The sequence below is a fragment of the Staurois parvus genome, unplaced genomic scaffold (assembly GCF_062004578.1).
Source record: "Staurois parvus isolate SC_StPar_1 unplaced genomic scaffold, SC_StPar_1.0 ptg000719l, whole genome shotgun sequence".
NCBI lineage: Eukaryota > Metazoa > Chordata > Amphibia > Anura > Ranidae > Staurois > Staurois parvus.
In genome coordinates, this window is record NW_028318515.1 from 1,072,281 (window position 1) to 1,100,213 (window position 27,933).

General features: G+C 39.7%; 1 protein-coding gene across 2 annotated transcripts in view; it reads right to left on the bottom strand.

The window, feature by feature from the left end:
- Positions 1-27,933, bottom strand: part of KNTC1 (kinetochore associated 1) — a 306,855-nt gene that overhangs the window by 205,030 nt on the left and 73,892 nt on the right. For both annotated transcript variants that reach the window (XM_089653668.1, XM_089653667.1), the window contains exons 7-21: positions 16,959-16,993; positions 16,764-16,874; positions 15,852-15,942; positions 15,689-15,741; positions 14,787-14,899; positions 14,638-14,692; positions 13,944-14,042; positions 13,593-13,636; positions 13,444-13,509; positions 13,296-13,371; positions 10,689-10,814; positions 10,517-10,606; positions 6,063-6,128; positions 5,909-5,970; positions 5,709-5,820 (exon numbers count right to left, since the gene is read on the bottom strand). In XM_089653668.1, coding sequence (XP_089509794.1) covers positions 5,709-5,820; positions 5,909-5,970; positions 6,063-6,128; positions 10,517-10,606; positions 10,689-10,814; positions 13,296-13,371; positions 13,444-13,509; positions 13,593-13,636; positions 13,944-14,042; positions 14,638-14,692; positions 14,787-14,899; positions 15,689-15,741; positions 15,852-15,942; positions 16,764-16,874; positions 16,959-16,993 — 1,199 coding nt within the window. The remainder of the gene's footprint in view (positions 1-5,708; positions 5,821-5,908; positions 5,971-6,062; positions 6,129-10,516; positions 10,607-10,688; positions 10,815-13,295; positions 13,372-13,443; positions 13,510-13,592; positions 13,637-13,943; positions 14,043-14,637; positions 14,693-14,786; positions 14,900-15,688; positions 15,742-15,851; positions 15,943-16,763; positions 16,875-16,958; positions 16,994-27,933) is intronic.

Sequence of the window (27,933 nt, forward strand, 5' to 3'; positions counted from 1 at the left end):
CAGTCATGAATGGCTTCCATTCATGACTGCTTGCTTACTGTTGTGATTGGCCCACAGCTTGTACCTGGCACCCTGTACCATGTAATTAGCTGTAGCCAATCACAGCACCATAATCGTAAGCAAACTATCATGAATGAAAGACATTCATAACAGTTAAAACTATTGCTTAGAACAGTGATCACTTTACAAAGCAATACAGTGTAAAAAAATCCCTGATTTAAAAAATAGATTTTTTTTTTTTTAATACATATGGTCACCAATCAGTATCAGTACCACAGCAGTCATATGATGACGCTGTACTGCGCTGGTGACATGTTAAAAAAAAAAAAAAAAAAAGTGAAAAAAAAACCCCACAAAATTTTAATTCATTTTTTAAAAAATGGCAAAAAAAAAAAAATGCCAACCTTGAAAAAACACGGAATTGCTTCTTACTAAATAACTTGGACTATCTCATTTGGGGGGTTTTGTACTGTCCTGGCATTTTAGGGCCTCGAGACTCGCAGAACCTTCCAGAGGTCAGTAAGAAAGAGGAGTGGAGGCCTAATCTGTATATTCATGGGGGGGGGGGGGTCTGACCAATCCCTGGTTTGGAGGCCCTGATAGAGTGGTGCACTGGCCTACAAGTATGGGAGGGTCAGGCTGACAGAGGAGTCGGGTGGCAGATGCAATGCCGAGGAGACTCTCAGAGTCTAGGAGGGGTCCCCTAGGTCTGGGGGAGCCGGCTTCTAGGCTAGTCTTGGGCTGGCTCAGGACGATATCAGCACCCCTGTATTTCTGTCAAATAATGCACCACTTCGCCCAGAAAATTGTTGCAATTACAAATGTTTAGGCATTCTCCAGTCTATTTCTTTTGTTTGTATTAGTATGATAAAAAAAAAAAAAAAAAAGGAGAAACAAAAAGCCAAATCTGACACATTCAATGAAAAACTTCAAAAATGGACTGCACAAAATTATTGGTACCCTCAATTTAATATTTGGTAGCACACCCCTTAAAAAAAAAAAACTGAAATCAATTGCTTCCTGGAGCCATCAATGAGTTTCTTACACCTCTCTTCTGAAATTTTGGATCACTCTTCTTTCGTCAACTGCTCCAGGTCTCTCATACTGGAAGAGTTCCTTTTACCAACTGCTGTTTTGAGATCTCTCAACAGGTGCTCTATGGGATTGAGACCTGACCAGTTCAGTACTCTCCAGCGACGTGTGCTTTGGGTCATTGTCATGTTGTAAGACCCATGAACTCTGACAAACACTGACACTGGGCCCTGCAGTGCACCCCAGAATTCTATGGTAGTCTTCAGATTTCATAATGCCATGCACATGGTCAAGACATCCAGTGCCTGAAGCAGCAAAGCAACCCAAAAACATCAGTGAACTTCCACCATGTTTGACTGTAGGGACTGCATTCTTTTCTTTAAAGGCCTCATTTTTTTTTTTTTTTTTAAACACTAGAATGATAGGCTTTACCAAAAAGCTGTAGTTTTGTCTGTCCACAGCACAACTCCCAAAAGGATTTTAGCTTCCTCAGGTAGGTTTTGGCAAAATCCAATCTGGCTTTTTTATGGTTTTGTGTCAGCAGTGGGGTCCTCCTGGGTCTCCTACCATAGCGTCCCTTTTCATTCAGATGGTGACGTTAAGTGCGAGCTAACACAGTTGTACCCAGGTCAGCTTTGTCTGAAAGTTGATAGAGGTTCTTTAGCCACAATTCAAACAATTCTTTATTGCAATCTTTGATCAATTGTTCTCTTTTGTCCACGTTCAAGGAGTTTAGCTACAGTGCCATGAGCTGTAAACTTCTTGACAATATTGAGTACAGTGGACACAGGAACATTAAGTTTTCTGGCGATGGACTTGTAACCTTGCGATTGTCCATGCTTTTCAACAATTTTTGTTTTCAAATCCTCAGACAAATCTTTGCTGCTCTTTCTCTTCTCCATGCTCAATGTGGCACACAGAACGGTTGATAAAATGTTTAACCATTTTAACTGGATGCCTGTGTGATTTCTATATTGTTAGCACCTGTCAATTGATACAGGTGAGTTTTATTACAAATTACAGGAGCATCACAAACATGGAATACAATTTATTCTTACAATTTTGAGAAGGTGCCACTCATTTTGTCCAGTCCATTTTTGGAGTTTTGCATGGAATGTGTCAGATTTGGCTTTTTGTTTCTCCACTTTATTGTGTCATACTAATCGAAACAAAACAAATAAACAGGAGAATGCCTAAACATTTGTAATTACTACAATTTTGTGGGCAAAGTGGTGCATTATCTGGCAGAAATGCAGGGGTGCCAATATTTTTGGGCGTGTATATATATATATATATATATATATATATATATATATATATATATATATATATATATATATACATACATACATACATACATACATACATACACACACACACACACACATATATATATATATATATATATATATATATACACACACACACACACATACATACACACACAAAGTTAGGGCCATATATATTTGGGCACAGGCACAATTTTAGTTTTTTTCAGGTATTTACCAAAGCATAATCAAGCTAGTTATATAATGGATACGGGCTGAAAGTACACACTCTTGTTTAATTTGAGGGTATGTACATCCAAATTGAAGGACAGGTTTAGGAATTGCAGCTCTTAAGAGTAGCCATCCCCCTTTTTCAAGGGACCAAAAGTAATTGGTTAATTGAATCAAAAGCGGTTTCATGGCCAGGTGTAGGCTACTCCTTTATTTCTTCATCAGTTAAGCAGGTAGAAGGTCTGGAGTTGATTCTAAATGCAAATACAACACTTAGAATCTATTGCTGTGAAACTACATCATGCAATCAAAAGAGCTGTCCATGCAAGTGCAACAGGCCATTGTAAGGCTTCAAAAACTAAACAAATCTATCAGAGAGATAGCAACATTAAGAGTGGCCAAATCAACAGTTTGGTACATTCTGAGGAAAGAACGCACTGGTGAACTCAGCAACATAAAAAGGCATGGAGGTCCATGGAAGACAACAGTGGTGGATGATTACAGGATCCTCTCTCTGATAAAGAAAAACAAACATTCACAACATCCACATAAAGGAAAGACACTCTCCAGAAGGTGGGAGTATTATGGTCAAAGTCTACAATCAAGAGAAGACTTCACAAGAGCAACTACAGAGGGTTCACCACACGGTGCAAACCGTTCATAAGCCTGAAGAATAGAAAAGCCAGATTAGAATTTGCCAAAAACCATCTAAAAAGGACCAGTTCTGAAAAAGCATTCTTTGGACGGATGAAATGAAGACTAATCTGTTCCAGAATGACGGGAAGGTAAAAGTGTGGAGAAGGTTTGGAACAGCTCATGATCCAAAGTACACAATGTCATCTGTAAAACATGGTGGAGGCAGTGTGATGGCATGGGCATGCATGGCTTCCAGTGGCACTGGGTCACTGGTGTTTATTGATGATGTGACAGAAGACAGAAGCAGACGGATGAAAAGAAAGAAGGAAACCCAGTCTTTGGTAATGTCCATGGGTTCCAGACTTCAGGCCCTCATTGCCAGTAAAGGATACCCAACAAAATATTCAAAATGAACATTTTATTTATGATTATATTCCTTTTTCCAATTACATTTGAGCCCCTGAAAATGGAGGGACTGTGTATAAAAATGGTTGCAGTTCGTAAAATTTGTACTTGATATTAATGTTCAACCACTTGAAGTAAAGCTAAAAAAGTCTGCACTTCAAATTCATTTGGATTATTTTGTTTTAATTTATTCTGGTGGCATACAGAGCCAAAAGTATGAAAATTGTGCCGGTGTCCAAATATATATGGACTTAACTGTAATTTATACACACACACACACACACATATATAACTCAACACACAGCCATTAAGGTCTAAACCGCTGGCAACAAAAGTGAGTACACTCCTAAGTGAACATCTTCACATTGGGCCCAATTAGCCATTTTCCCTCCCTGATGTCATGCGACTCGTTAGTGTTATAAGGTCTCAAGTGTGAATGGGGAGCAGATGTGTTGAATTTGGTGTTATTGCTCTCATTCTCTCATACTGGTCACTGGAAGTTCAACATGGCACCACATGGCAAAGAACTCTCCGAGGATCTGAAAAAAAAGAATTGTTGCTCTACATAAAGATGGCCTAAGCTATCAGAAGTTCCCCAAGACCCTGAAACTGAGCTGCAGCACGGTGCCCAAGACCATACAGCAGTTTAACAGGACAGGTTCCACTCAGAACAGGCCTCATTGCGGTCACCCAAAGAAGTTGAGTGCACGTGCTCAGCGTCCTATCCAGAGGTTGTCTTTGGGAAACAGACATGAGTACTGCCAGTATTGCTGCAGAGATGAAGGGGTGAGGGATCAGCCTGTCAGTGCTCAGACCATACACTGCATCAAAATTGGTCTGCATGGCTGTCGTCCCAGAAGAAAGCCTCTTCTAAAGATGACACACAAGAAAGCCTGCAAACAGTTTGCGGAAGACAAGCAGACTAAGGACATGGATTACTGAAACCATGTCCTGTGATCTGAGCAGACCAAGATAAACTTATTTGGTTCAGATGGTGTCAACCAGGTGAGGAGTACAAAGACAATTGTCTTGCCTACAGTCAAGCACAGTGGGAGTGTTGGTCTGGGGCTGCATGAGCGCTGCCGACACTGGGGAGCTACAGTTCATTTAGGGAGCCATGAATGCCATGTACTGTGACATACTGAAGCAGAGCATGATCCCCTCCCTTTGGAGACTGGGCCGCAAGGCAGTATTTCAACATGATAACGACCCCAAACACACCTCCAAGGCGACCACTGCCTTGCTAAAGAAACTGAGGGTAAAGGTGATGGACTGGCCAATCATGTTTCCAGACCTAAACCCTATTGAGCATCTGTGGAGCATCCTCAAATGGAAGGTGGAGGAGCGCAAGGTCTCTAACATCCACCAGCTCCGTGATGTCAACATGGAGGAGTGGAAGAGGACTCCAGTGGCAACCTGTGAAGCTATGGTTAACTCCATGCCCAAGAGGGTTAAGGAAGTGCTGGAAAATAATAGTAGCCACACAAAATATTGATACTTTGGGGCCAATTTGGAGATTTTCACTTAGGGGTGTACGCACTTCTGTAAGATAGATATATATATATATATATATATATATATATACACACACACACATATATACACACACACACATATATATATATATATATATATATATATATATATATATACACATATATATATACACACACACACACACACACACACATATATACATACACACACACACACCATACTGTATACTCTTAACTTTTACACAAACTAAATAATATACACTGATTTGGATTAGCAGACTATATTTGGGGCTAAATTTATTAAGAGAGATTATTTGTTTGCAAAATTTTAAACCAGAAACTGAAAAAGTTTTTTTTCTACATTTTCATTATTTTTTCATTTATATAGCAAAAAAATTAAAAACCCACTGGTGATTAAATACCACCAAAAAAGCTCTATTTGTGTAGGAAAAAAAAATTATATAATAGTGATATAAATTTAATTTGGGTACAGTGTTGCACGATTGAGCAATTGCCAGTCAAAGTAGCGCAATGCTGAATAGCAAAAAATGCCTTGGGCATAAAATTGTCAAGAGGTCAAGTGGTTAACATGGACATGGCTTTTAAATATTGTTAAGTTAAATGCTGCAATCTAGTTTACCTGATGTCTCAGCCACAGATATTGTGCACACGACAAATTTGATTCTTCCAATTGATAGAAGAGGTCTTTTAGCACATCACTGTTGTTTAGGAATTCTATCCAAGCAATTCCACTTAAGCAAGGGAGAAAAGAAAAAAACCCAGTAAAACCAAATGTGGCCTTTTTATTATGTATCTGCAATTTGTGGTCCAAATTCTAACCTGAATTTATCTGGTCCAAAAGCACCATAAAAACTAGCCAATCTGGCCTGTGCTCTTAGTACCTAAAATGTTGAACAACAATATAAGATAATTAAGATCATCTCAATGAACGTCTCCATAAATACAATTTATTGTAAAATATCCAAATCTTTACATCGATGATGGAAATTGGAATATCATCTGAAGTTACTGGTAAAGCCTTGTCCTCCCGTCTCTGAATCTGAAAGGAAGAAAAATAGAGTGAAAAAAAAAATACAATCAAGTCCATGTAAACATGTGCTTTTGATCTTCAGCTCTACTTCAGACAAATTGCTTTATATGAATTCACACATACACATGAAGAGTTGTATCTGCTAAAAGATTTGTAATTCTTCTAGCCATTTTGTGTTTCATACATCTTTGACTACCAGTCAGTTCAGCTGGGAGTAAAGTTAGGGCCCTTTCACAGACTTTCCGATCAGGTCTGTTAGTTCTTCAAGTGGATCGAACGCTCCATGCAGTTCTAGGGACTCGTGGGTGCAAACAAACTTGTCTTTTTACATTTTTCTGGACCTAAAAGTGACAGATCTGAGGTAGCTTTATGTTCAGTGCCTTGAAAAAGTATTCATACCCCTTTGAAATTTTCCACATTTTGTCATGTTACAACCAAAAACAAATGTATTTTATTGGGATTTTATGTGATAGACCAACACAAAGTGGTACATAATTATGAAGTGGAAGGAAAATGATCAACGGTTTTCAAAATGTTTTACAAATAAATATCTGAAAAGTATGGAGTGCATTTGTATTCAGCCCCCTTTACTCTGATACCTCTAGTTAAATCTAGTGGAACCAATTGCCTTCAGAAGTCACCTAAATAGTAAATAGATTCCACTTGTGTGTAATGTAATCTCGGTATAAATACAGCTGTTCTGTGAAGCCCTCAAAGGTTTGTTAGAGAACATTATTGAACGAACAGCATCATGAAGGGCAAGGAACACACCAGACAGGTTAGGGACAACGCTGTGGAGAAGTTTAAAGCAGGGTTAGGTTATAAAAAAAATATCCCAAGCTTTGAACATATCAAAGAGCACTGTTCGATCCATCATCCGTAAACGGAAAGAGTATGGCACAACTGCAAAACATGGCCGTCCACCTAAACTGACAGGCCCTGCAAGGAGACCATTATTCAGAGAAGCAGCCAAGAGACCTATGGTAACTCTGGAGGAGCTGCAGAGATCCACAATTCAGGTGGGAGCACCTGTTCACAGGACAACTATTAGTCGTGCACTCCACAAATCTGGCCTTCATGGAAGAGTGCCAAGAAGAAAGCCATTTTTGAAAGAAAGCCATGAGAAGTCCCATTTGCAGTTTGTAAGAAGCCATGTGGGGGGCACAGCAAACATGTGGAAGATGGTGCTCTGGTCAAATGAAACCAAAATGTAACTTTTTGGCCTAAAAGCAAAATGGTATGTGTGGCAGAAAACTAACACTGCACATCACCCTGAATTCACCATCCCCACTGTGAAACATGGTGATGGCAGCATCATGTTGTGGGGATGTTTTTCCTCAGCAGGAACATGGAAGCTGGTCAGAGCTCATGGGAAGATGGAGCCACATACAGGGCAATCTTAGAAGAAAACCTGTTAGAGTCAGCAAAAAAGACTTGAGACAGGGGCAGAGGTTCACCTTCCAACAGGACAACAACCTCAAAACATACAGCCAGAGCTACAATGGAATGGTTCAGAACAAAGCATATTCATGTGTTAGAATGGCCCAGTCAACGTCCAGACCTAAATTGAGAATCTGTGGCAAGACTTGACGATTGCTGTTCACAGATGCTCTCCATCCAATCTGACAGAGCTTGAGCTATTTTGCAAAGAAGAATGGGCAAACATTTCACTCTCTAGATGTGCAAAGCTGGTAGAGACATCCCCAAAAGACTTGCAGCTGTAATTGCAGCAAAGGTGGTTCTACAAAGTATTGACTCCAGTGGGCTGACTACCAAATGCACACCACACTTTTTTTTTTTTTTTATTTGTAAAAAATTTTGAAAACCATTTATCATTTTCCTTTCACTTCACAATTATGTACCACTTTGGGTTAGTCTATCACATAAAATCCCAATAAAATACATTTAAGTTTTTGGTTGTAACATAACAAAATGTGGAAAAGTCCACTTACATCTGGTGGCCCATAGAGCTATCATGGGTCCACTCATGTCCACTGGACATAAACTGAATGAGCACGGATGTAAAAAAAAAAAAAAAAACCGGACATCCGTCTAGGTTAGCTCTGATTCAGATGATCCACTCACAGATCCCCTGCTGAACGGCTCCATGTGAAAGAACCAATTCATTAACTCTTGCTGTCAGCATAGCTTGGTTAGCTATATGTGCTGCAGCTCCCACTCTCTGCCAAGTCTTTAGGAGTTGCTATGCAAGGGATGACAGTATCTGGTATCAAGACATAAATACATTATATATGTTTTAACCACTTGCCCTCCTGAGGATCACCCAACAGTAACCAGGGATGCACAGGTGGTAGACAAGGTGGTAGACTGCAGCAGAGACTGTAGCACGTAGACTGGAGGAGCTCAAGCGTGTAACAAAAGTGATCATAACAATACAATGCCAAGAAGAAACCTTTTACACACAAGTAAAACTGTTTTTATGTCTTCCTTAAACATACAAATTCAAGAGTGTTAAAAGCATTGTACAAATTGCAGTGGTGCACATTCATGGATCTGACTCTAGTAATTTGCAGTCTGAGTGGTTGTGATATAGTAGAATACAGAATTGAATTACTCTCTTAAAAAATCCAGTAAATATTTAGCCTATTTCTGAAGGTGTAATTGATGAAGTTAATTTGCAGACTATATGATCTGATCATTTGCCCCACAGAGAAGTCACTTACTATTAAGGATCATTTTTATTTTTGCAGGAGTTATGAAAATACGACGCATACAGGTTTCACTCTAATGCATTTAAAAAGACAACAGCCTGTAACACTAGTGCATTTATAAAGAAGAATTCCTTTGTATATTCATCACTAAAGAGCATGTAATACCAAATATGGCAAAGTGAAACGTCCATCCATGCCTATGCATGGGTCTTTTACCAGCATCAGTAGTACAAAGAAAACAAAAAGAAAAAAAAAAAAAAAAGAAGCAACGAGTCCTTAATCAGCTAACTTTAAAATTTAATTAAACATCTATATTTTTTTTGAACATTAACCACTTGCCCTCCTGAGGATTTACCCCCCTTAATGACCAGGTCTCTTTTTGCTACTCGGCGCTGCACTAATTCAACTGATAATTGCGTGCAATGCTGCACCCAAACGAAATTTATGTCCTTTTTTTCACACAAATAGAGCTTTCTTTTGGTGGTATTTGATCACCTGTGCGCTTTTTATTTTTCACGCTATAAACAAAAAAAGGCCAAAAAGTTTTAAGAAAAACGATATTTTTTACTTTCAGCTATAAAAAATATATAGTGAACTCAAAGTTAGTTATAAATTTAGACCAAAATGTATTCTGCTACATGTTTTTGGTGAAAAAAAAATCCCAGTAAGTGTATATTGATTGCTTTGTGTGAAAGTTATAGCGTCTACAAACTATGGTATAGATACTGCAATTTACGCCATTTTTTTGCTATACAGCGCTGCGCTAGTTTAAGGGACAATTGCGCGGTCATGCAATACGGTACATAAATGAAATTTATGTCCTTTTTTTCCACACAAATAGAGCTTTCTTTTGGTGGTATTTGATCGCCTGTGCATTTATTTTTTGCGCTATAAAAAAAAAGCTGACAATTTTGAGAAAAAAAAAAATGTTTTGGACTTTTTGCTATAAAACATGTCCAGGAAAAAAAAATTTAAAAATCAAATTTCATCATAAATTTCGGCCAAAATGCATTCTCCAACATGTCTTTGCTAAAAAAAAAAACCCAATACGTGTAAATAATTGGTTTACATAAAAGTTATAGCGTTTACAAATGGCAGGAAAGATACTCGGATTTTTAATTTTTTTTTATACTAATAATGGCGGCGATCAGCGACTTATGGCAGGACTGCGGCGGACATTCTGACACAAATGGGGGGGGAACTGGCTTGGGGTCACTGACATCCCCAGTGACACCAATACAGTGATCAGTGCAAAAAAAAAAAAAAAAAAAAAAAAAAAACACTGACACTGTACTAATGGCACTAGGGAGGAAGGGGTTAACTTTTTTATTCACTGAAAGGGTCAACTGTGTGAGGGGAGTGTTTTACTAGGGGGCGGGGGTGTGTACTGCAGGGGGACACCCTGATCGGGAGAGATAAACTCTTCTCTCCTGATCAGCGTGTCCGGAGCTGTCAGGGAACTGACAGAAAGCAGAGCTACTGCAGCCCTGCTGTCTGTCAGCGATTGCCGCTAATCGGCGGGACACGGCGGCTGACACCCGCGGCCAGGATCGGCGGTGCAGGTAGGGCGGCGGTGTGCCCCCTACCTGTTTTGCAAAAGCGCGTTTTAAAACGCGCTTTTGCCCAGCCGTGCCGACCTGCCACCGTATTTCTACAGTGGCTGGTCGACAAGTAGTTAACAATGTACAAATGTACAACAATGCAGGAAAAGAATGCATGTCTTACCCTGATTTTTGCATAACTCAGCATATCAAAGGCTGTTTCATATGTAGGCCAGGGGGCATTAACACAGTACTCAGTCACAAAATTGTCATCCTGAAGCAAAAAAAAAAAAAAAATACATTAAATAAAAATGGACAGGCAGATGGCATTTTAAAATCTAGATAAGACGGTATACCTTTATTTTCACTAGACTGTCTTTTGCTTCATCCACAAGCTCCTGCCAGAGAGACTGTCCATAACTTCCAATGGATGCGGATGCCATTTTCTCCAGTATGGTGTTGACTTTAACTTTATACACAAGCTACTCAAAAGAAGACTCTGTTTTAGTATAACATGCTAGCAACCTGCCTTTGTGTTAATACCCACAACAACTGGCATATTCATAAAAGGCATCAACAAAAAAACCTAGCACATCTTCAATGTCATATGCCAAAACTTAAATTAAAAACGTCCTGTTCCCTAACACAAACCATAAAAAACATCTCAAACAATAAATATTATGAAAGTCTCTTCACCATACAATGATAATGGAGATCTCCTGTGCTACTAATACCTGGTAAATAAAGTGTGTGGGAGCTGCTAGCACCTAACCATATACCAAGTGGAGATTATAACTGACTAAACAAAATGATGCATTTTGTTTAGTCTCTTCACCATACAAATGTTCATTGAAAAACAGTTTCACGAGGCCTTTCATGTATATAAACGATGTGCGCAACTGCAACATTTATTTATTTCAGGTACTTATATAGCGCCGTCAATTTATGCAGCGCTTTTACATATATATTGTACATTCACATCAGTTCCTAACCCTCAAGGGGCGTACAATCTGAGGTCCCTAACTCACATTCATACATACACATACTAGGGCCAATTTAGCCAGGATCTAATTCACCTACTAGCATGTCTTTTGAGTGTGGGAGGAAACCGGAGTACCCGGAGGAAACCCACGCAGGCACAGGGAGAACATGCAAACTCCAGGCAGGTGGTGCCGTGGTTGGGATTCGGACCAACGACCCGAGTACTGTCAGGCGGAAGTGCTAACCATTTAGCCACTGTAACATACTGTAAATATTATTCTCAGAACAGATGCAACAAAATATCCTGTGATTATTCAGACGCACCAGAGCTTTAGGCCTCATTACAGAAAGGGGCCATTCACGATTACATGCGGGAGACCCAAAGGGGGTGCCCAGGGATTAACAGCAAGAGGCAGCCCCATTGAAAGCAATGGGAGGCTGACAGCTCCTGCAACTAATTGCGTCTGCTCACCTGTAATGGCTCACGGAGCGATTACCTTTGAATGATCAGCCCTGGACGAAGACTTTCTGCATACAGGACCGATCATTAACTTGCTCCATCAGTGATTACTTGAGAATGGCTACTATTAGCTGTGGGAGCTGTCAGCCTCCCACTGCCTTCAATTGCAACTAATTGCTAGGAACCCTGCTGGGTCGCCCAGGTGTAAACAACAACAGCCCCATTCACTCTTGTGAATGGGGCCTTGAACCTTATTAGATTTTCAAGTCAGAGAGCATTTTTTAGCAGACTTTTCTTATGTCTCTTTTCTCCTCTCTTCACTGTCTTTTCCTTTTCTTATATCTCAAGCAATGAATTCAAACATAAAACAAATATCCACATAGTATAATATTGTTACAACTCCTGAATTGATTAAAACTGAAAAATTATGCACTGGCATATAATGGTGCTACAATCTACACCAGATAAAACAGAATATTTTAACCCACAGCCCTGCTGCAGATCACAGAAGTGTGCGAAAGAAAATTATTATATTTTTCTATTTCAATGGTTTTTATTAAATTTTTTAAACAGTATAAACAGAGGCAATAAAACACTCCCACGCAGGGGCTATCAATTGCACAGATAAACAAAATGCAAAATAAAAAAAAAAAGGGGGAAAAACAATGCTCTAATGCCAACAGGGCAAAAGGTACGCCCACGCAGGGGCTATCAATGGCACATAAGTTACAAAACATTAATGTAACTGATTATAACAACTAAATGCGGCTGTCCTAGTCACACCAAAAACAGAGAGAGAGAGAAAAAGGAAAAGAAAAAAAAAAGAAAAAAGGGGGGGGGGCAAAGAGCAGGGATTCAAGAACACCAACACCGAACGCCATTACATCCCCAGACTAGCTGGGGAGAGTGAGGGAAGGGCATATTGCAACCACGGCTCCCATATTTTCAAAAATTTACGTTGGGAGTCATTGCAGATACTCGACATCTGTTAGTTGAGCATCATAGAGGTCATACGATCCCGCACCCCCTGAAGAGGGACAAACGGACTCTTCCAGGCCTGAGCAATTGTTCTAGTGGCGGATAAAAACAGATAGGAAGCCAACTTCTGCTGGTGAGCCAAGAGGCCCGGTATGGGGCAATGAAGCAAAGCATAGAAAATTATTATATTTTTAATGGTTTGAGATTTTGTATGGTTTGTAATAAGGAAAAGGATGTTATTTAAGTTTTGGCACATGATATTGAAAGAGAAGTGCTAAGTTTTACTTTACTGGTGTAAATGTGGGTGCTTTTACACTTTTTTCAAAGCAGCATCAAAAAGCAACAAAATGGAAAAAAAAACAGCACAGATTATTGTGATTATATTCATTAAAGGAGTGAAGGTGGCTTTCACCAAACATTCACAAGTAGCGTATAAATTACTGTTATTTAAACCATATGTACCTAGAAGACTTACCAGCCAATTCACTGCTTTCTAAATATATTAATTTCATTATATAGGATAAGGGAATTACTGAGATTATACCTCAACATCCAGTCCAAACTGTATAGCAAACTTTTCTGCTTCCTCAAATTTAAGCTTGTGAAGTAATCGACTTAACCTGGAAAAAAAAAGAACAGATAAGTAGAAAAGATCCACACATCTCTGTAACCCTGTCATTTACATGATATACCTGTTTTCTGGTAAAGCTTCTGTTAGACATCTCAGTGCAAGCACGCTGACCAGACCTTCAGATAACCTGAATATGCAATTAAGAAAAGACTTTAAAAGGAGAAAAAAAAAAGGAGCACATATTAAATTATTTGTACGTATAAAACATACCTCTCATGGTTATCATATATTCCTTCTAGAAGATATATTGTGTCCTGTTAGAGATAGAAGCGTTTAGTTTAAGATATATAAACATTTTCAGCAAAATGAGAATCCTCTTTCAAGAGGGAAATCATTTTACTCTTTTCTAAAAGACAAAACAAAAAAAAAATAATAATAAAGTAATGAAAAGGTATGTACATACAGAATGACAGGCACTAAATTTAAAGTCAATTCATTACTGCATGGAAGTGAGCTCCTCCTTTCTATAGATTGGAGTGGGCCCCAGGGAATTCATTCCCCCCCCCCCTGAAATTTTAGAACATTCACGCTTGAAGAGGAAAGAACACACATTAAACTCACCATTGTGATGCCAATTTGAACAAGACTGGAAACATCTGATACTTCAATAGAATACAAATGGTGCATTGTGGGCAAGGAATAAACTGCCAGGTTTCTCATCTGTGCAAGAAAAAAAGCAAAATAAAAAAAAAAAAAAATTAAAAAACAAATGTAGGGAAGTGAATTGTGAAATAGAAACTAGAGCAAGTCTGCATTGGATTCACAGAGGGAATGCAGCAGTTTTTGAAGTAGAAAACTACACAGCTTTTTACCATGTGTGACCTTAATCATATGGGATTGTCAGCAGAATTCCCTCAAATGGCTGTAATATATTACTTGACTTTTAGAAATGTTTCCTTTCACCAAAAAAAATAAATAAATAATACACCTTATGGGAACTTTCCCTTCCTCCATTTACCTGCCCCCCCCCCTCTCATCTGCATTTTATCTTAATATAATCCCCTCACCAGCTAATATAATTTGTGGCATTTGCCTCCCCCCCACCTTGTTACCCTAACGTCTTCAAAAGTAGGTTGAGCATTTAGAGTGCTAGAGAACATGTAATTAAGCAAAAAAAAAAAAAAACTTGATTAGTTTTGTGATGTGGGTAGTCTCACAGGAGGCTATTAATTCACGGTAATATATGTACCACTTGTGGCACAATGGCACATACAGCTATCATCTAAATCTACTTAATGTAAAATTTAGCACTTACCTGTTTATCATTCGGAAGTGTTAAAACTATAAGTTTAAGGTTAGTGTCTGTTCGTCTGCAAGAAGACATAGCACATGTTATATAATAATTATGCATTTCACAAAACAAAATTTACTAAAAAAACTAGTAGTAATAACTTTTGGAAATACCGTGTAACTGAAGAAGAATCCCCTTCTGTTGTTAAAAGAAAGTCTGATATTCGAAAGGAAGGCCAATCCCATATTAAAACCAGAGTATACACATCCCATACACTCAGAATGCCCTGAAAGTGAAACATGTATTACCACTTGCTGAAACTGAGGGAATAATCTGAAAAAAAAAAAAAAAAGTCCAGTGTTTCCCCTAACATTTTTTTCTCAAGTTACTGATATGAAAGACTAGCCAGGTGATACCGAAACTGATACTTTTGCAGTGCGATTCGAGCCCATATAAAATGAATGGGCTCAAATTGTACTGCAAAGAATTGCATGAGATTTGAATAAGAAAGTGGTGTGATTCCTGTCCGAATCATATGCGGTTTCCTATAAAGCTCCTATGTGAACCCAGGCTTGTCAAAGTGAGCCTGAGTTCACACAGGAGTGGTGCAGGAAACCTCCTTTCATAATGGGTTCCACCAGCTCTGGCTCCCGATCCGACTATGAACATCAGTGGTTGCGGCTTGGGCTCCTCCTGCCTCTTTCATGGCTCTCTGCCCGCAGCCTCCAACAGTTCCAGCCATCCACTGTACTCACTTTCCCAGTCTGGCTATACCAGATTGCAGATCCTTCGTTGTCAGACAACGAAAAGCCATTTCAGTGGTCTGGGAATTTGAGACCTCTGCGGCTTTATCTCTTCTCATTGCAGTACAGACTAGATGGCTTTTGATTGGTCAGCACCCTCCATGTGACAATGCTGACCAATTAGAATTACTACAGTGTCAGCACTATCTGCTACAGACTGTGTACAGAACAATAAATGACAATGAACTACGTAATGAATGCACATCTTGTGCAGGTGGAGTACGTTGAAATGTTTACCATGCTTTTATTTTAATACTAGTGTGCCCACTTACATGTTCATCCAGAACAAACAACAGGTTGTCCAAAATCTGTAGTTTCTGTGCACCTTAACATCAAAGGAATATAAACATAAAAGTAATTCAACTCTGTGGTTTTAATATTTAAACAAAAAACTGAATAATAAGTAGTAGTTACAATTAGTGAGCATAGTGTTACCTTGGATCATACTAGAATCAGCAATAGTTTGAACAGCAATGTGTTTCACAGTATCCATCTTCCACTTTGAGAGAGCATAATCACCCCTTCCCTGTTGTGAACCCAAATAAAAACAACATTAACCTATACCCTTTTTACATTAATTTTCTATAAAGCAGTTGGCAGGATTGCATGACAGAATAATACCTCATCTGAGGAAATGATAGGTCTATACTGCAATTTCCATCAGAAGCATACCACCATAAATTCTGTGTTAATTCAGGATAACAAACACTGTATTATTATTTAAAAGAACTTTAAGAGTAAACTGAATTCCTTAATCCAGTGATGTTAGCACATAACAGGTCGTGTTTATGCTCATTCAGCAACCCGGGCTCCCAAAACCCAGTATTTCCTGGAAATTACACACTGCTAGCTTTAACAAACGAAAAAAAAAACCCACTCCCGTCCCCCTTTCATGCCTTACTATATGTAAGAGGCTTACATACCAGTGATGCGTCAATAGTGGCTATGAAACTAGAAAACTAGGTCAAGATGTGCGTACCAAAGAAAAAAGATCAGACGGCACTGGATTGGGTACTTTTCAATTTAATGGTCTTTTTTTTTTTTCTTTCTTTGCCTTATCTATATATCTTAATTAGATTGATATTGAAGGAAAGAGCATCAAGACCACAGAATGTATGAAGAATAAATGTAGAAGTGACAACAAGACATTTGCAAGACACGGTGGCTAGAGAATAAAAACACAAAGAGAATTAAACCATTTACAGGAGAGACGAGAAGACAAGAGCACAAACCATTAAGAGAAAAGACATAGCAGATCAAGGAGCTACTTTTACCAGGGCAACTAGGTGAAGAAATCAGTTTTTGATATTACAAAAGATTTGTAGAGTGTGTTACAAACTTGCTTACCCCGACAATTAGTTGGGTATCACTTGTCAAATCCCCGATCACTAAATTCAAACAACTTTCAGTGTGATATTTTTCTGTGGATGTAAAACAAATCTTGAGCTTCCCTTCCAACTGTTGAATGAATAGGCATGACAGTTAATTCAAACCTTAACAGAAAGATTATTGTGATTGTTGAGATGTGTCAAAAATAATGACCTCCTTTGCAGAGCTGAAGTCCATCTTCTCCACAGCTGTGAAAAAAAATAAAAAATGTTGTTTAGCAAATTCAATGTTTAATATTTTTGAGCTAAAAAGTGTGTGTAAATTGCCAAGCCAACTGTCAGATGGAAGCTATTGTTCAGCTAAATAGCCACTTGATCCCTTTTAAGTACCCCCCAGTATGTTTGCCTCCTACTCACAGCCCTGCCATGATTCCCAGGCTCCACACTTCCACTGGCGGACCTGGGACCTGCTTGGTGTAGCGTATACGAGAGCGACACCAACGAACGTCCTCTTCCTAAGGACCCAAAAGTGACACGTAAAACGTCACTTCCGTATCCTGCCATCACCTGCAATCTGTACTCGATTAGCTTTAAAAGAGGGCAGTTGAGACATCAGTGGTATAATAGACCCCTCAAGTCAAAATGTTTGGTCTTTTTTTGTTAATTTAGCAAAAAATAAAAATTCCAGTGGTGATTAAATACCACCAAAAGAAAGCTCTAGTTGTGTGAAGAAAATGATAAAATTTTAGTTTGGCTACAATGTTGTATGACCGCGCAATTGTCATTCAAAGTGTGAGAGCGCTGAAACCTGAAAACAGGCCTGGGCAGGAAGGTGTAAAATTGCCCGCTTTGAATTGGTTAAATAAGTGACTAAGTCCAACTCCAACTAACACATTAAATTATATAATGCTTGGAGGGTGTTAAGTAATGTTCAGGCTCAAAAGGATTTTTTCTTCTTTACAAAAAAATGCAAAAATTGCTCTGGCAGTGGTTAATACAGCTTCAAATATGCATCTTGTGGATGTAAAGGTTTTTTGTTACTTCAATAAAGTGTGTGTGTCTGTGTGTATACACATATACATACATACATACATACACCACACACATATATATACACATGACAGCAGTACACTAACAGTACACTAATCTTCCTAGTGAATGGCTGTGAAGGGGAGCATATCAGGCTGTGATCTCAGCACATCCAGAAAACAGACTACGCTGGGATGGATGTGCTCTCATGCCTAGCATGGTCAGTTTGAAATAGGAAAGCAGTGGGACTGGCAGGATCACCAGGCATATAACAGTACATAAAGGAAGAAATACAAAAGAACAGGATATGTTTTTAAACACAAGTACATGGTACAATAAACATATCAGAAAAATGAAATATTGGGGTATCATATTCTTTAAAGTAGTATTAATCCCAAAAACAAAAATTTTACATATATCATATTACCAGTCCCTAGATGTGGTGGCAGTGTTCGTTTTTTTCTGGTGTTGTGGAGGGGAGGAGTCGGTCTGGCTTGCTTTTCATTTTTTTTTTTTCTCATTTATTTTAACCTGTCCAGTAACATATTTCCTGTCTTAGGGTGGTACCTCTACCTATGGAGAAGCAACGGAGTCACCCTTGGACAGCAGCACGGTATGGAGAGGGTAGTGTTAGATGGGCTTGCAGATTTAGATGGACTTGAACCATTTGCAGCCCGCCCTATGGCCGAATGGCGGGCGGCAAATGTCATCAGCGTTCCCGGTGGACGCCATATGGCGTCCTCCCGCACATGCGCAGATTGCGCTCCTGCAGAGCGGCGCGATCTGTCACCAGCCATGTACCTCGGACACGGCCGATGACAGATCTGAGTATCGGCCCCGTTGCCGGTACCATGTGACCTGCTGTGACCAATCACAGCAGGTCACATGACAGTTGTATACAATGGATTCATTCATTCATGCCATCCATTGTATACTAGTGTCTAGCTGTGAATGGTCACAGCTAATCACATGCACATAGACTCTGAAAAGGCATTTGACAGAGTAGATTGGGATTATATGTTGGATACACTGGAAGTATTGGGGATGGGACCCAGGATGAGAGAATGGATAAGGAAATTATATAGTCAGCCCTTTGCAGCAGTCATGGTTAATGGGGAATTATCAGAGTACTTTAGGATGCAAAATGGAACTAGACAGGGATGTCCTTTGTCTCCACTGTTGTACGTTCTATCTTTGGAATCTTTGCTGGCTACAATAAGGAATAACAGACATAAAAGGTATTAGGATAGGAGAGATAGAGCATAAGGTGGCAGCTTATGCAGATGATATGTTGTTCTATGTGGGAAACCCAAGGATAACATTGCCAAATTTAATGAAATCATTGAAGGAATATGGACAGATGTCAAACTTAAAAGTGAATCCAACTAAAACAGAGATTTTAAATATAAATCTTTTAAATAGCGATAGAAATATACTACAGGAGAAATTTCCTTTTGTATGGAGAGATAAAGAATTAAAATATTTAGGTATAAAATTAACTGCATCTTCCAAGAATTTATATAGATCAAATTATATCCCATTATTAAATGACATTAAGGATGAATTAAGACAGGGGTCCTCAAACTACGGCCCGCGGGCCAAATGCGGCCCGCCGAGGACATTTATCCGGGCTGCCGGGCAGGGGCATATCTGCCGCGAGGCAAGGGACTAGGGTTTGGCAGGTCGGGAGAGCTTGGCAGGTCGGGAGAGCTCGGCAGGGCTCGGGCGGGAGGCAGGAGGGCGGGATCAGCAATTTTAGAACAGGGGAAGGTGGGCTCAGCTTATCACGGCCGAAGGGCGGAGCCTAGAGCTAAGAAGAGGGGGAGCAAGAGAGGAGACTCCATCGCTGCATGTCGGGTATCACGGCCACAGACCCTAGATAAGTGCAATAGATGATCGATCTCCTCCCTCTCTCTTTCCCCCTTCTCTCTCTATACCTCCCTCTCCCCTCTCTCTATCCCCCCTCCTCTCTCTCTCTCTCTCCTTTCTCTCTCTTTACATTGTACACAGATCTGACCCAAGAAGGTGTCCTGCATTTACCGTATATTTCGCTCCATAAGACACACTTGGGTGAAATGTCTGTGCATCTTATGGGAGCGGCCAGCCCAGTATTACCGCCGCCGTTGTATGTCTGCAGTCTCTGGTCATCTCATGTACTATGTCCGCAGTCTCTGGTCATCTCCTGTACTGTGTCCGCATTTGTTCATAGATTTTTTTTTTTAAAAAGCTATAGTCCGGCCCTCCAACGGTCTGAGGGACAGTGAACTGGCCCCGTTTAAAAAGTTTGAGGACCCCTGAATTAAGAAAACTAGGTGGGGGAACTCTGTCATAGATAGGTCGTATAAATCTGATAAAAATGGTAATTGTTCCAAAAATTCTATATAATTCCAAATGATACCAATCAAAATACCAGAAGTATATTTTAGAATAATTAAAAAAATGTTAACAAGATTTCTCTGGAGGAATAAAAGACCTAGAATAAGTTATGAAATCTTAGGTAGAAATAAAAGCGAAAGGTGGACTGGGAGTTCCAGACTTAAAAAAGGTACTATAATTTGGTAATACTGTCAAGAATTTTTGATTGGACATATAATTCACATGAGAAAAGCTGGGTAAAAATAGAAAATACACTAAGTCACACAAGCCTTAGTAGAATTGTATGGTTACCCCCACAATTTCGAAGATTAGCAGATAGCTAATTTCACAATGTGTTAAGAGTATGGGATGTTTTGCATAAAAAAAAAATGGAGTGGGAATATAATTTACTGTTAATGCCCTTATGGTCCACAGACTATTTTCCTCCAGGTAAAGAAAGTGTCACCGGGAAGTGGATAAAGAAGGAAGACGTGTGGTTGAAAGATGTAATGGTGGGGGAGGAAATAGGCTTACTTAAGGATTTGGAAAAAAAGACGGAAATATTTATGAGAATTGATGAGTGGCGTAATTTTCAGTTGAAACACTTTGTAGGGAAGCTTCCAAGGCCATTGAGAACGAGGGAGGATTTGAACCTTTTTGTGCACTTATTAGACATAAGGGGAGATGGGAAACATGGGATATCAAAAATATATAAGATTCTTACTGGAATAATCACGGATATAAGTCCACCATTTATAGAGAAATGGGAAAGGGATATAGGATTAATAATGGATGTGGAAAAGCAAAAGAAAATATATAGTTTAATACACGAAAATGTAAATATGAAGGAGGTAGAGATGAATTATAAATATTTGGCAAGATGGTATATTACACCCAGTGTAGCACATAGTTTGAATAGAGACAATTCACCTTCATGTTGGCGTGGATGTGGGGATAGAGGTACAATGTATCACATTTGGTGGGAGTGTCCCAAAATTCAAGAGTATTGGGGGAAAATAGTATGTCTGATTCAGAAAATAACGGAGGTTGATATTCCAAAAGACCCAGAGACTTGCCTTTTTTATGGTACTAAGCTTTCGGTTTAGAAATATAAAAAAATATGGTTTATTGTACTATCTGAATGAAGCAAAGGGATTGATACCCAAGTTTTGGAGGAAACAGGAGGTACCAAAAATAAAGGATTGGGTAAATAGGGTGGATCAGATGCATAGATTAGAAGAACTTTACCATTTGAGTGAAGATAAGATGGAGAGTTTCCGTGTAAAGTGCAAAGGGTGGGAGGAATTTAAGGAGTCAGAATGAATCCTGGAGTATATGGGAGAGTAATAGAGAAATAATGTGGATATGTTTTTGAATATGGATCTCCAGGTTTGGGGGGGGGGGGGGTAATGTTAATGGTCTTGGTTAATAATCAGATATTATGACAAGCAAATCTGAGGTCTTTTTTATGTTTATCTTTTTATGGTGTATTTGTATAAATTGCAATTCTGAACATTTAATAAAATATTTAAATTATAAAAAAAAAACAAACAAGAGGAGTTTATTCTGTCCACGGTTTTAAAGGATAACTGTATATTTTTGCCAAGGCAAAGATAGACTATAATGCATCGAAATGCTGACCAGAATAAACTCCTCTTGTTTTGACACATACAGTACTCCTGTTCAAGACTCGTGAGTGCCTCCACTACTTTTTATTTATCTACGGGATAATAATTTATTGCTGTGTGCCCAGGCAGATGCTCCCTGGACAGCTTACTGGCATTTTCCCCTTATTTGCCACTATGCTTGCAGGAAATAGTCTCTGATATTCCTTGATCATAGTCTACTTAACAGCAATTAATCACAGCTTTATAAATGCAAAAATAGTCAAGAAATAAAATCTTTCTATATACGCCTCCTCTTTATAGACTGACACAAACACCACTAAGAGAAACTACTTGTTAGTAGTTTAAAGGCTACATTCAGCTTTATAAAAAAATGCTAAATAATGCACATAATTTTGCAGGTTAAAGAATGTGCATTTATTATTTTTTCAGTGCAATGATCAGTAGATCATGGGTGCAATGTCAGTCTTCTGAAGACAGTGCCTATGGCTCTCTGCCCATACAGTGTCTCTGTATGGGCTTTTAGTTGCAGAGCTGTAGGTACTGTCAGTGGAGCAAGGAACTCATAGTTCATTGCGGTGGCAGACAGAACGTTTATCCATTCACAGATCTCTGAAAATGAATGATATGGCTGTACAGATGGTGCCCACACAGCCACACCAATTTTATAAGTAAATGGATGCAGGGGAGAGGAATCCCTGAATGCTGTCACAGGGAGGGGACCCTGGCAGTGGGAAGCAGGTAATTAGGTGCCTGTTACATGTTACATCCTAAACATGTTCCTAAAGGTGAACCTATCCTTTAAAATCTTTGAATAGCCTGATGATTATGGTAAGTGTATAATGCAGCAGGTCTTACAGACCACTTGCTGAGAATAACAAAATCAGTAGCCAGTGCAGGTATGTATTGCAAGACACTGGTTAGCATACTACCTCCTCCCCCCACCCAACTGTCTTCTCCAGCCTCCCACCTACCACAGCTGAAGTGGGCTAGGGGCAAGAAAGATGAAAGTTGCAGTTTGGCCTCTCTGCTTCAATACACCAGGAATGCAAAGGTTAACTTCACGTTCATGGGGAAACAATAGCAAATATAAAAATGAAAAAAAAAAATTATATATATATATATATATATATATATATATATATATATATATATACACACACACACACACACACACACACACACACACATACATATACATATATATACACACACACACACACACACTACACACACAGTGAGGAACAGACGTATTTGAACACCCTGCGATTTTGCAAGTTCTCCCACTTAAAAATCATGGAGGGGTCTGAAAATCACATTGTAGGTGCATTCCCACTCTGAGAGACAGAATTTAAAAATTATACAATGTGATTTCCTGAATTTTATTTTTAAAGAATTGATTTGTCTTGCACTGCTGAACATAAGTATTTGAACACCTAAGAAACAGCAAGGATTCTGGCTCTCAAAGACCTGTTACTGTGCCTTTAAAAAGTCCACCTCTACTCCACTCATTAATCTAACTTATTAGCTCCTGTCTGAGCTCTTTAAAGACACCTGTCAAACCCCACAGTCAGACGCCAACTACTACCATGGGCAAGACCAAAGAGCTGTCAAAAGACACCAGAGACAAAATTGTGGACCTCCACAAGGCTGGAAAGGGCTACAAGGCAATTGCCAAGCAGCATGGTGAAAATAGATCAACTGTTGGAGCAATTGTTAGAAAATGGAAGAGGCTAAAGACGACTGTCAGTCTCCCTCGGACTGGGGCTCCATGCAAGATCTCACCTCGTGGGGTACCACTGATGATAAGAAAGGGGAGGAATTAGCCCAGAACTACAAGGGAGGAGCTGGTCAATAACATGAAGAGAGTTGGGACCACAGTTTCAAAGGTCACTGGCGGTAGAACACTACACCGTCATGGTTTCAAATCATGCATTGCACGGAAGGTTCCCCTGCTCAAGTCATCACATGTCCAGGCCTGACTGAAGTTTGCCAGTGACCATCTGGATGATCCAGAGGAGGCATGGGAGAAAGTCATGTGGTCAGATGAGACCAAAGTAGAACTTTTTGGTCTAAACTTCACTCGTCGTGTTTGGAGGAAAAAGAAGGATGAGTTGCATCCCAAGAACACCATCCCTACTGTGAAGCATGGGGGTGGTAACATCATGCTTTAGGGGTGCTTTTCTGCGAAGGGGACAGGACGACTGCACTGTATTAAGGAGAGGATGAATGGGGCCATTTATTGTGAGATTTTGAGCAACATCCTCCTTCCCTCAGTCAGAGCATTGAAGATGGGTCGTGGCTGGGTCTTCCAACATGACAAGGACCTGAAGCACACAGCCAGGATAACCAAGGAGTGGCTCCGTAAGAAGCATATCAAGGTTCTGGAGTGGCCTAGCCAGTCTCCAGACCTAAACCCAATAGAACATCTTTGGAGGGAGCTGAAACTCTGTGTTGCTCAGCGACAGCCCCGAAACCTGATAGAGCTAGAGGAGATCTGTGTGGAGAAGTGGGCTAAAATCCCTGTTGCCGTGTGTGCAAACCTGGTCAAGAACTACAGGAGACGTTTGACCTCTGTAATTGCAAGCAAAGGCTTCTGTACCAAATATTAACACTGATTTTCTCAGGTGTTCAAATACTTATGTTCAGCAGTGCAAGACAAATAAATTCTTTAAAAATCATACAGTGTGTGTGTGTGTGTGTGTGTATATATACGTACATACATATGTATGATTGCTACACAGGTCATATTTTAACTGAATGTTATTAAAATATGCCTTTCCTTTTTGAAAGAGGGAAAAAAACAAAACAAAAGCTATTTACTACTGAACAGATTAGAAGGGCGCTCCGAATGCATTTTTTTTTTTTGTTTAATCCGATATTCTCATTATGTGTACTAAGCAAAGAAGCCAACACTTACTGTGAAACAACTACATATCCCACAAACTTTGGGTCTCTCAATCTAGTGCTGGTGCAGGTAAAAACAATTACCAAAGCTTACCATGCTGGAAGATGTGTTTCATAAAATTAGCAGACATTTGTGATGCAACACAGAGAAATGGCTAAGCATGCATGAGACCCAGAACAAGAAGTTCCTTGCCTCTCTGGTGAATAGGGACAAGGTAGGTGGATTAATCCATGAAGATAGGGAAATCAATTAGCCATGACACTATGAACTGCAGCCACAACACGTGAGCCCATCATTACAAACAGGGATTATAACTAGACTAATACCTAGTTAAAACAATAAAAACATCTGAAAGCGTACAATGCCTTTAGGCTTAGGAGTTTTGTCCAAACAATGAATCTGCTCAGGTACAAACTCATCCAAAAAGAAGTACATTGCTCATCATCTTCAGCTAAGTGTGCAAAAACAGTTGTATGAAAATCAGAGACCGACTTTGATGGAGAGGGCTCAGAAGTACCTTTGCAACTTAAGTGAAGTACACTCAAGCCAGGACTATGAGTCTGCACACTAGACTGGGGGTCAGCTACCAGTAGATCATGGTTTGGGCTTGCTGACTCACCACCCCAGAGCATCAAACAGAGTGCAATGCAGAGGGACCACTTGTAAAGTTGGAGCTATAGTAGGGAGCAAGAGCAGCATGAGCCGATGCCTCCTCTGTAATGCTGCATGGCTCCCATGTGGAACAATATCAACTGCACTCCACCTCTTATTCGGACAAGCGGTCTCCAGCGTGGTGCCAGCAGCAGGAAGGAAGAGATCTTCAGGTCAGTGTGAAGCAATACACTGGACATAATAGTATAAGGCTGCTTTCACACTGATGCGCGGCTGGTGCAGAGCAGTGCACACACGTAGCCCTCCCACAGATTTGTCGTGTTTATCCACAAATCTCCACCATATCGTGCACCAAAATTACTGAAGAGCTTTGGTGCACTTTCAGAAGTGCACCACACCTGCAGGTGTGAAATTTGAGGTTTAAATCAGATGTGAGAACACTGTGCCCGGTGATCTTTGACTTCTCCCATGTTGTTCAGGTACTGTAGATCTCCACCACTAAGGTTGCCTACCCTGCATTAGATGTTCGATGCTTAGTGTATTGTAGTGGCTAAATGAACGTAAAGGTTTTCACAAACAGAGCAGCACAAACAAAATGTCACACACTTCATTTGTGGCATTTTATTTTTATATGGCAAATAATTTGAGCTCTAATGAACAGTTAACTTTTTTTTTCTTCTTCTCTCTCCTCAGGGTCCTGAGGAAGTCACATGATAATCGGGACGCAACGAATAGGTACGTAGTGACGCACTTACGGCGTGGACGCCATCTTGCTACACCAGAAACCCATGCAAACTACACCCATAGCATGTGGTATGAATGCTTGTTTTCTTTTGATTCCAAGTGAGTGGGAAATTGGTGGTGCGATGTCTTTCTTTTTACAGTAACCTCCTTAGCGGTATTCCCGAGTGTAGCTTGGGGTAACATTTCAGTACCAAGAGCGGTAACCCCGAGCTACACTCGGGAATACCATGCGGCACTGCTCCGGCATTTGTGCTTCACTTACCTTTCCCTACGCTCCCGCGATGTGTCCCCTGCAGCGTCCCCGGCCATCTCCTCCGGCCGATGCCGGCATCCGGCTTCTGTGTCCTGTCCCTGTGACGGTGGGACGTACGAGCGCCGCCGGCGGCGGGAAATTTAAAAATTTTTAAAAATGTCTTTTTTTTTTTACATAGTAAAACATTGCTGTCTCAACCAATTTCACATACATTTTGTCCCGAGTGCTTTGTCCGGCGCCCTGCCTGCATTTTGTCTGTTCTTTCTGCCTGGAAACTGAGAAATGTCCATGGCATCCAAAAAGTGTCCCTTTAGGTCAAAAGCGGTTTTAGACCAGCTAGGAGAACAGCGATAGTAAATCAGAACCACTTGCAGAATTGAGTGATAATGATTCGTGGGGAAATTCATCATCAGACACTGAAAACGATTCTGCGACTGAGCTCAGTGATGTGCGAACTTGGCGCTATATTTCAAAAATTTCAGTGATTTTGGTTTGATTATATTATTGAATTAAATTTTTTATTATTTTTATATTATTTTTATGATTATTAAATTATAATTTATGATTCTGTGTTTCAAATTTTATCATATCCGGAATGTTTACTAGACTCTTGTTCGGACAGATTTCAGTGAGTTTTTCCTAAAAATGACAGGCCTACAATTAAAAAAATACATATTTCCATGCAAAAAAATGGTACCGCTTTCAGCACCAAAAATCTGAAATAATCATACCGCCAGGGAGGTTAAATGGTATTACACTATGGAGGATCTCTCTTTTATGTCATTATTATGATCCATATGTGAGTTAACCTGCAATTTGTCTGTATTTACCATTATTAAAAGTGTTTGGGGCACAAAAGATTACTGCCATCTGTTAGAAAACCTGTCTTTGCAGACCTCTTTAAATAAAAAAAAGTCAATTGCCTGGCTACCTTGCAAATTCCTCCAACTTCTATACTTTGTAACGCATTGACAGTAGACAAGTACTTAACCACCTCCCGTCCGGCCGTTCTATATAAAACGTCCGGACGGAGGCACTGCAGGGTCGGGTGGCTGTTTATAAACGGCCTCCCCGCACCCTGCTTGTGCGCGCTCCCTGGGAGCGTGCAGCACCGCGATCCGGTGCCCGCTGTGTCCTCTGGACACAGTGAAACCCTGATCATCGGACGGGACCTCTGTACGAGGTCCCGATCATGTGATCACTGATTGGCCAATCAGTGATCACATGCAAAGTAATAAGCAAGATGTCACTTGTGACATCATTGCTTACTACGTGTGAAATCTGTGAATTATCACAGAAGTCACATGGTACAAGGCTATTCACAACCAATCACAGCTCACTTAGTAGTCCTCAATGGCTGCAAGAATGCAGACAGAGAGAAAGAGAAAATGATTGCTTTTACATCCTATATGGGTGTAAAAGCAATCAATGTAAAAAAAAAAAATAATAATAAAATAATATTTATCACACCCCCCTCTCCCCCCCCACAAGTAGTAGTGTCACCATGACACTGTACTGCTAGGGTGACAGTATGTAAAAAAAAAAAAACAAATATAAACAAAATTGAAATAAAAAAAAAAAGTTTAAAAATTATAATTTTTGGTTATAAACTAATTTGACTTATTTTCTGTTTCACTAAAAAGATAACTGAATACATTTTGGC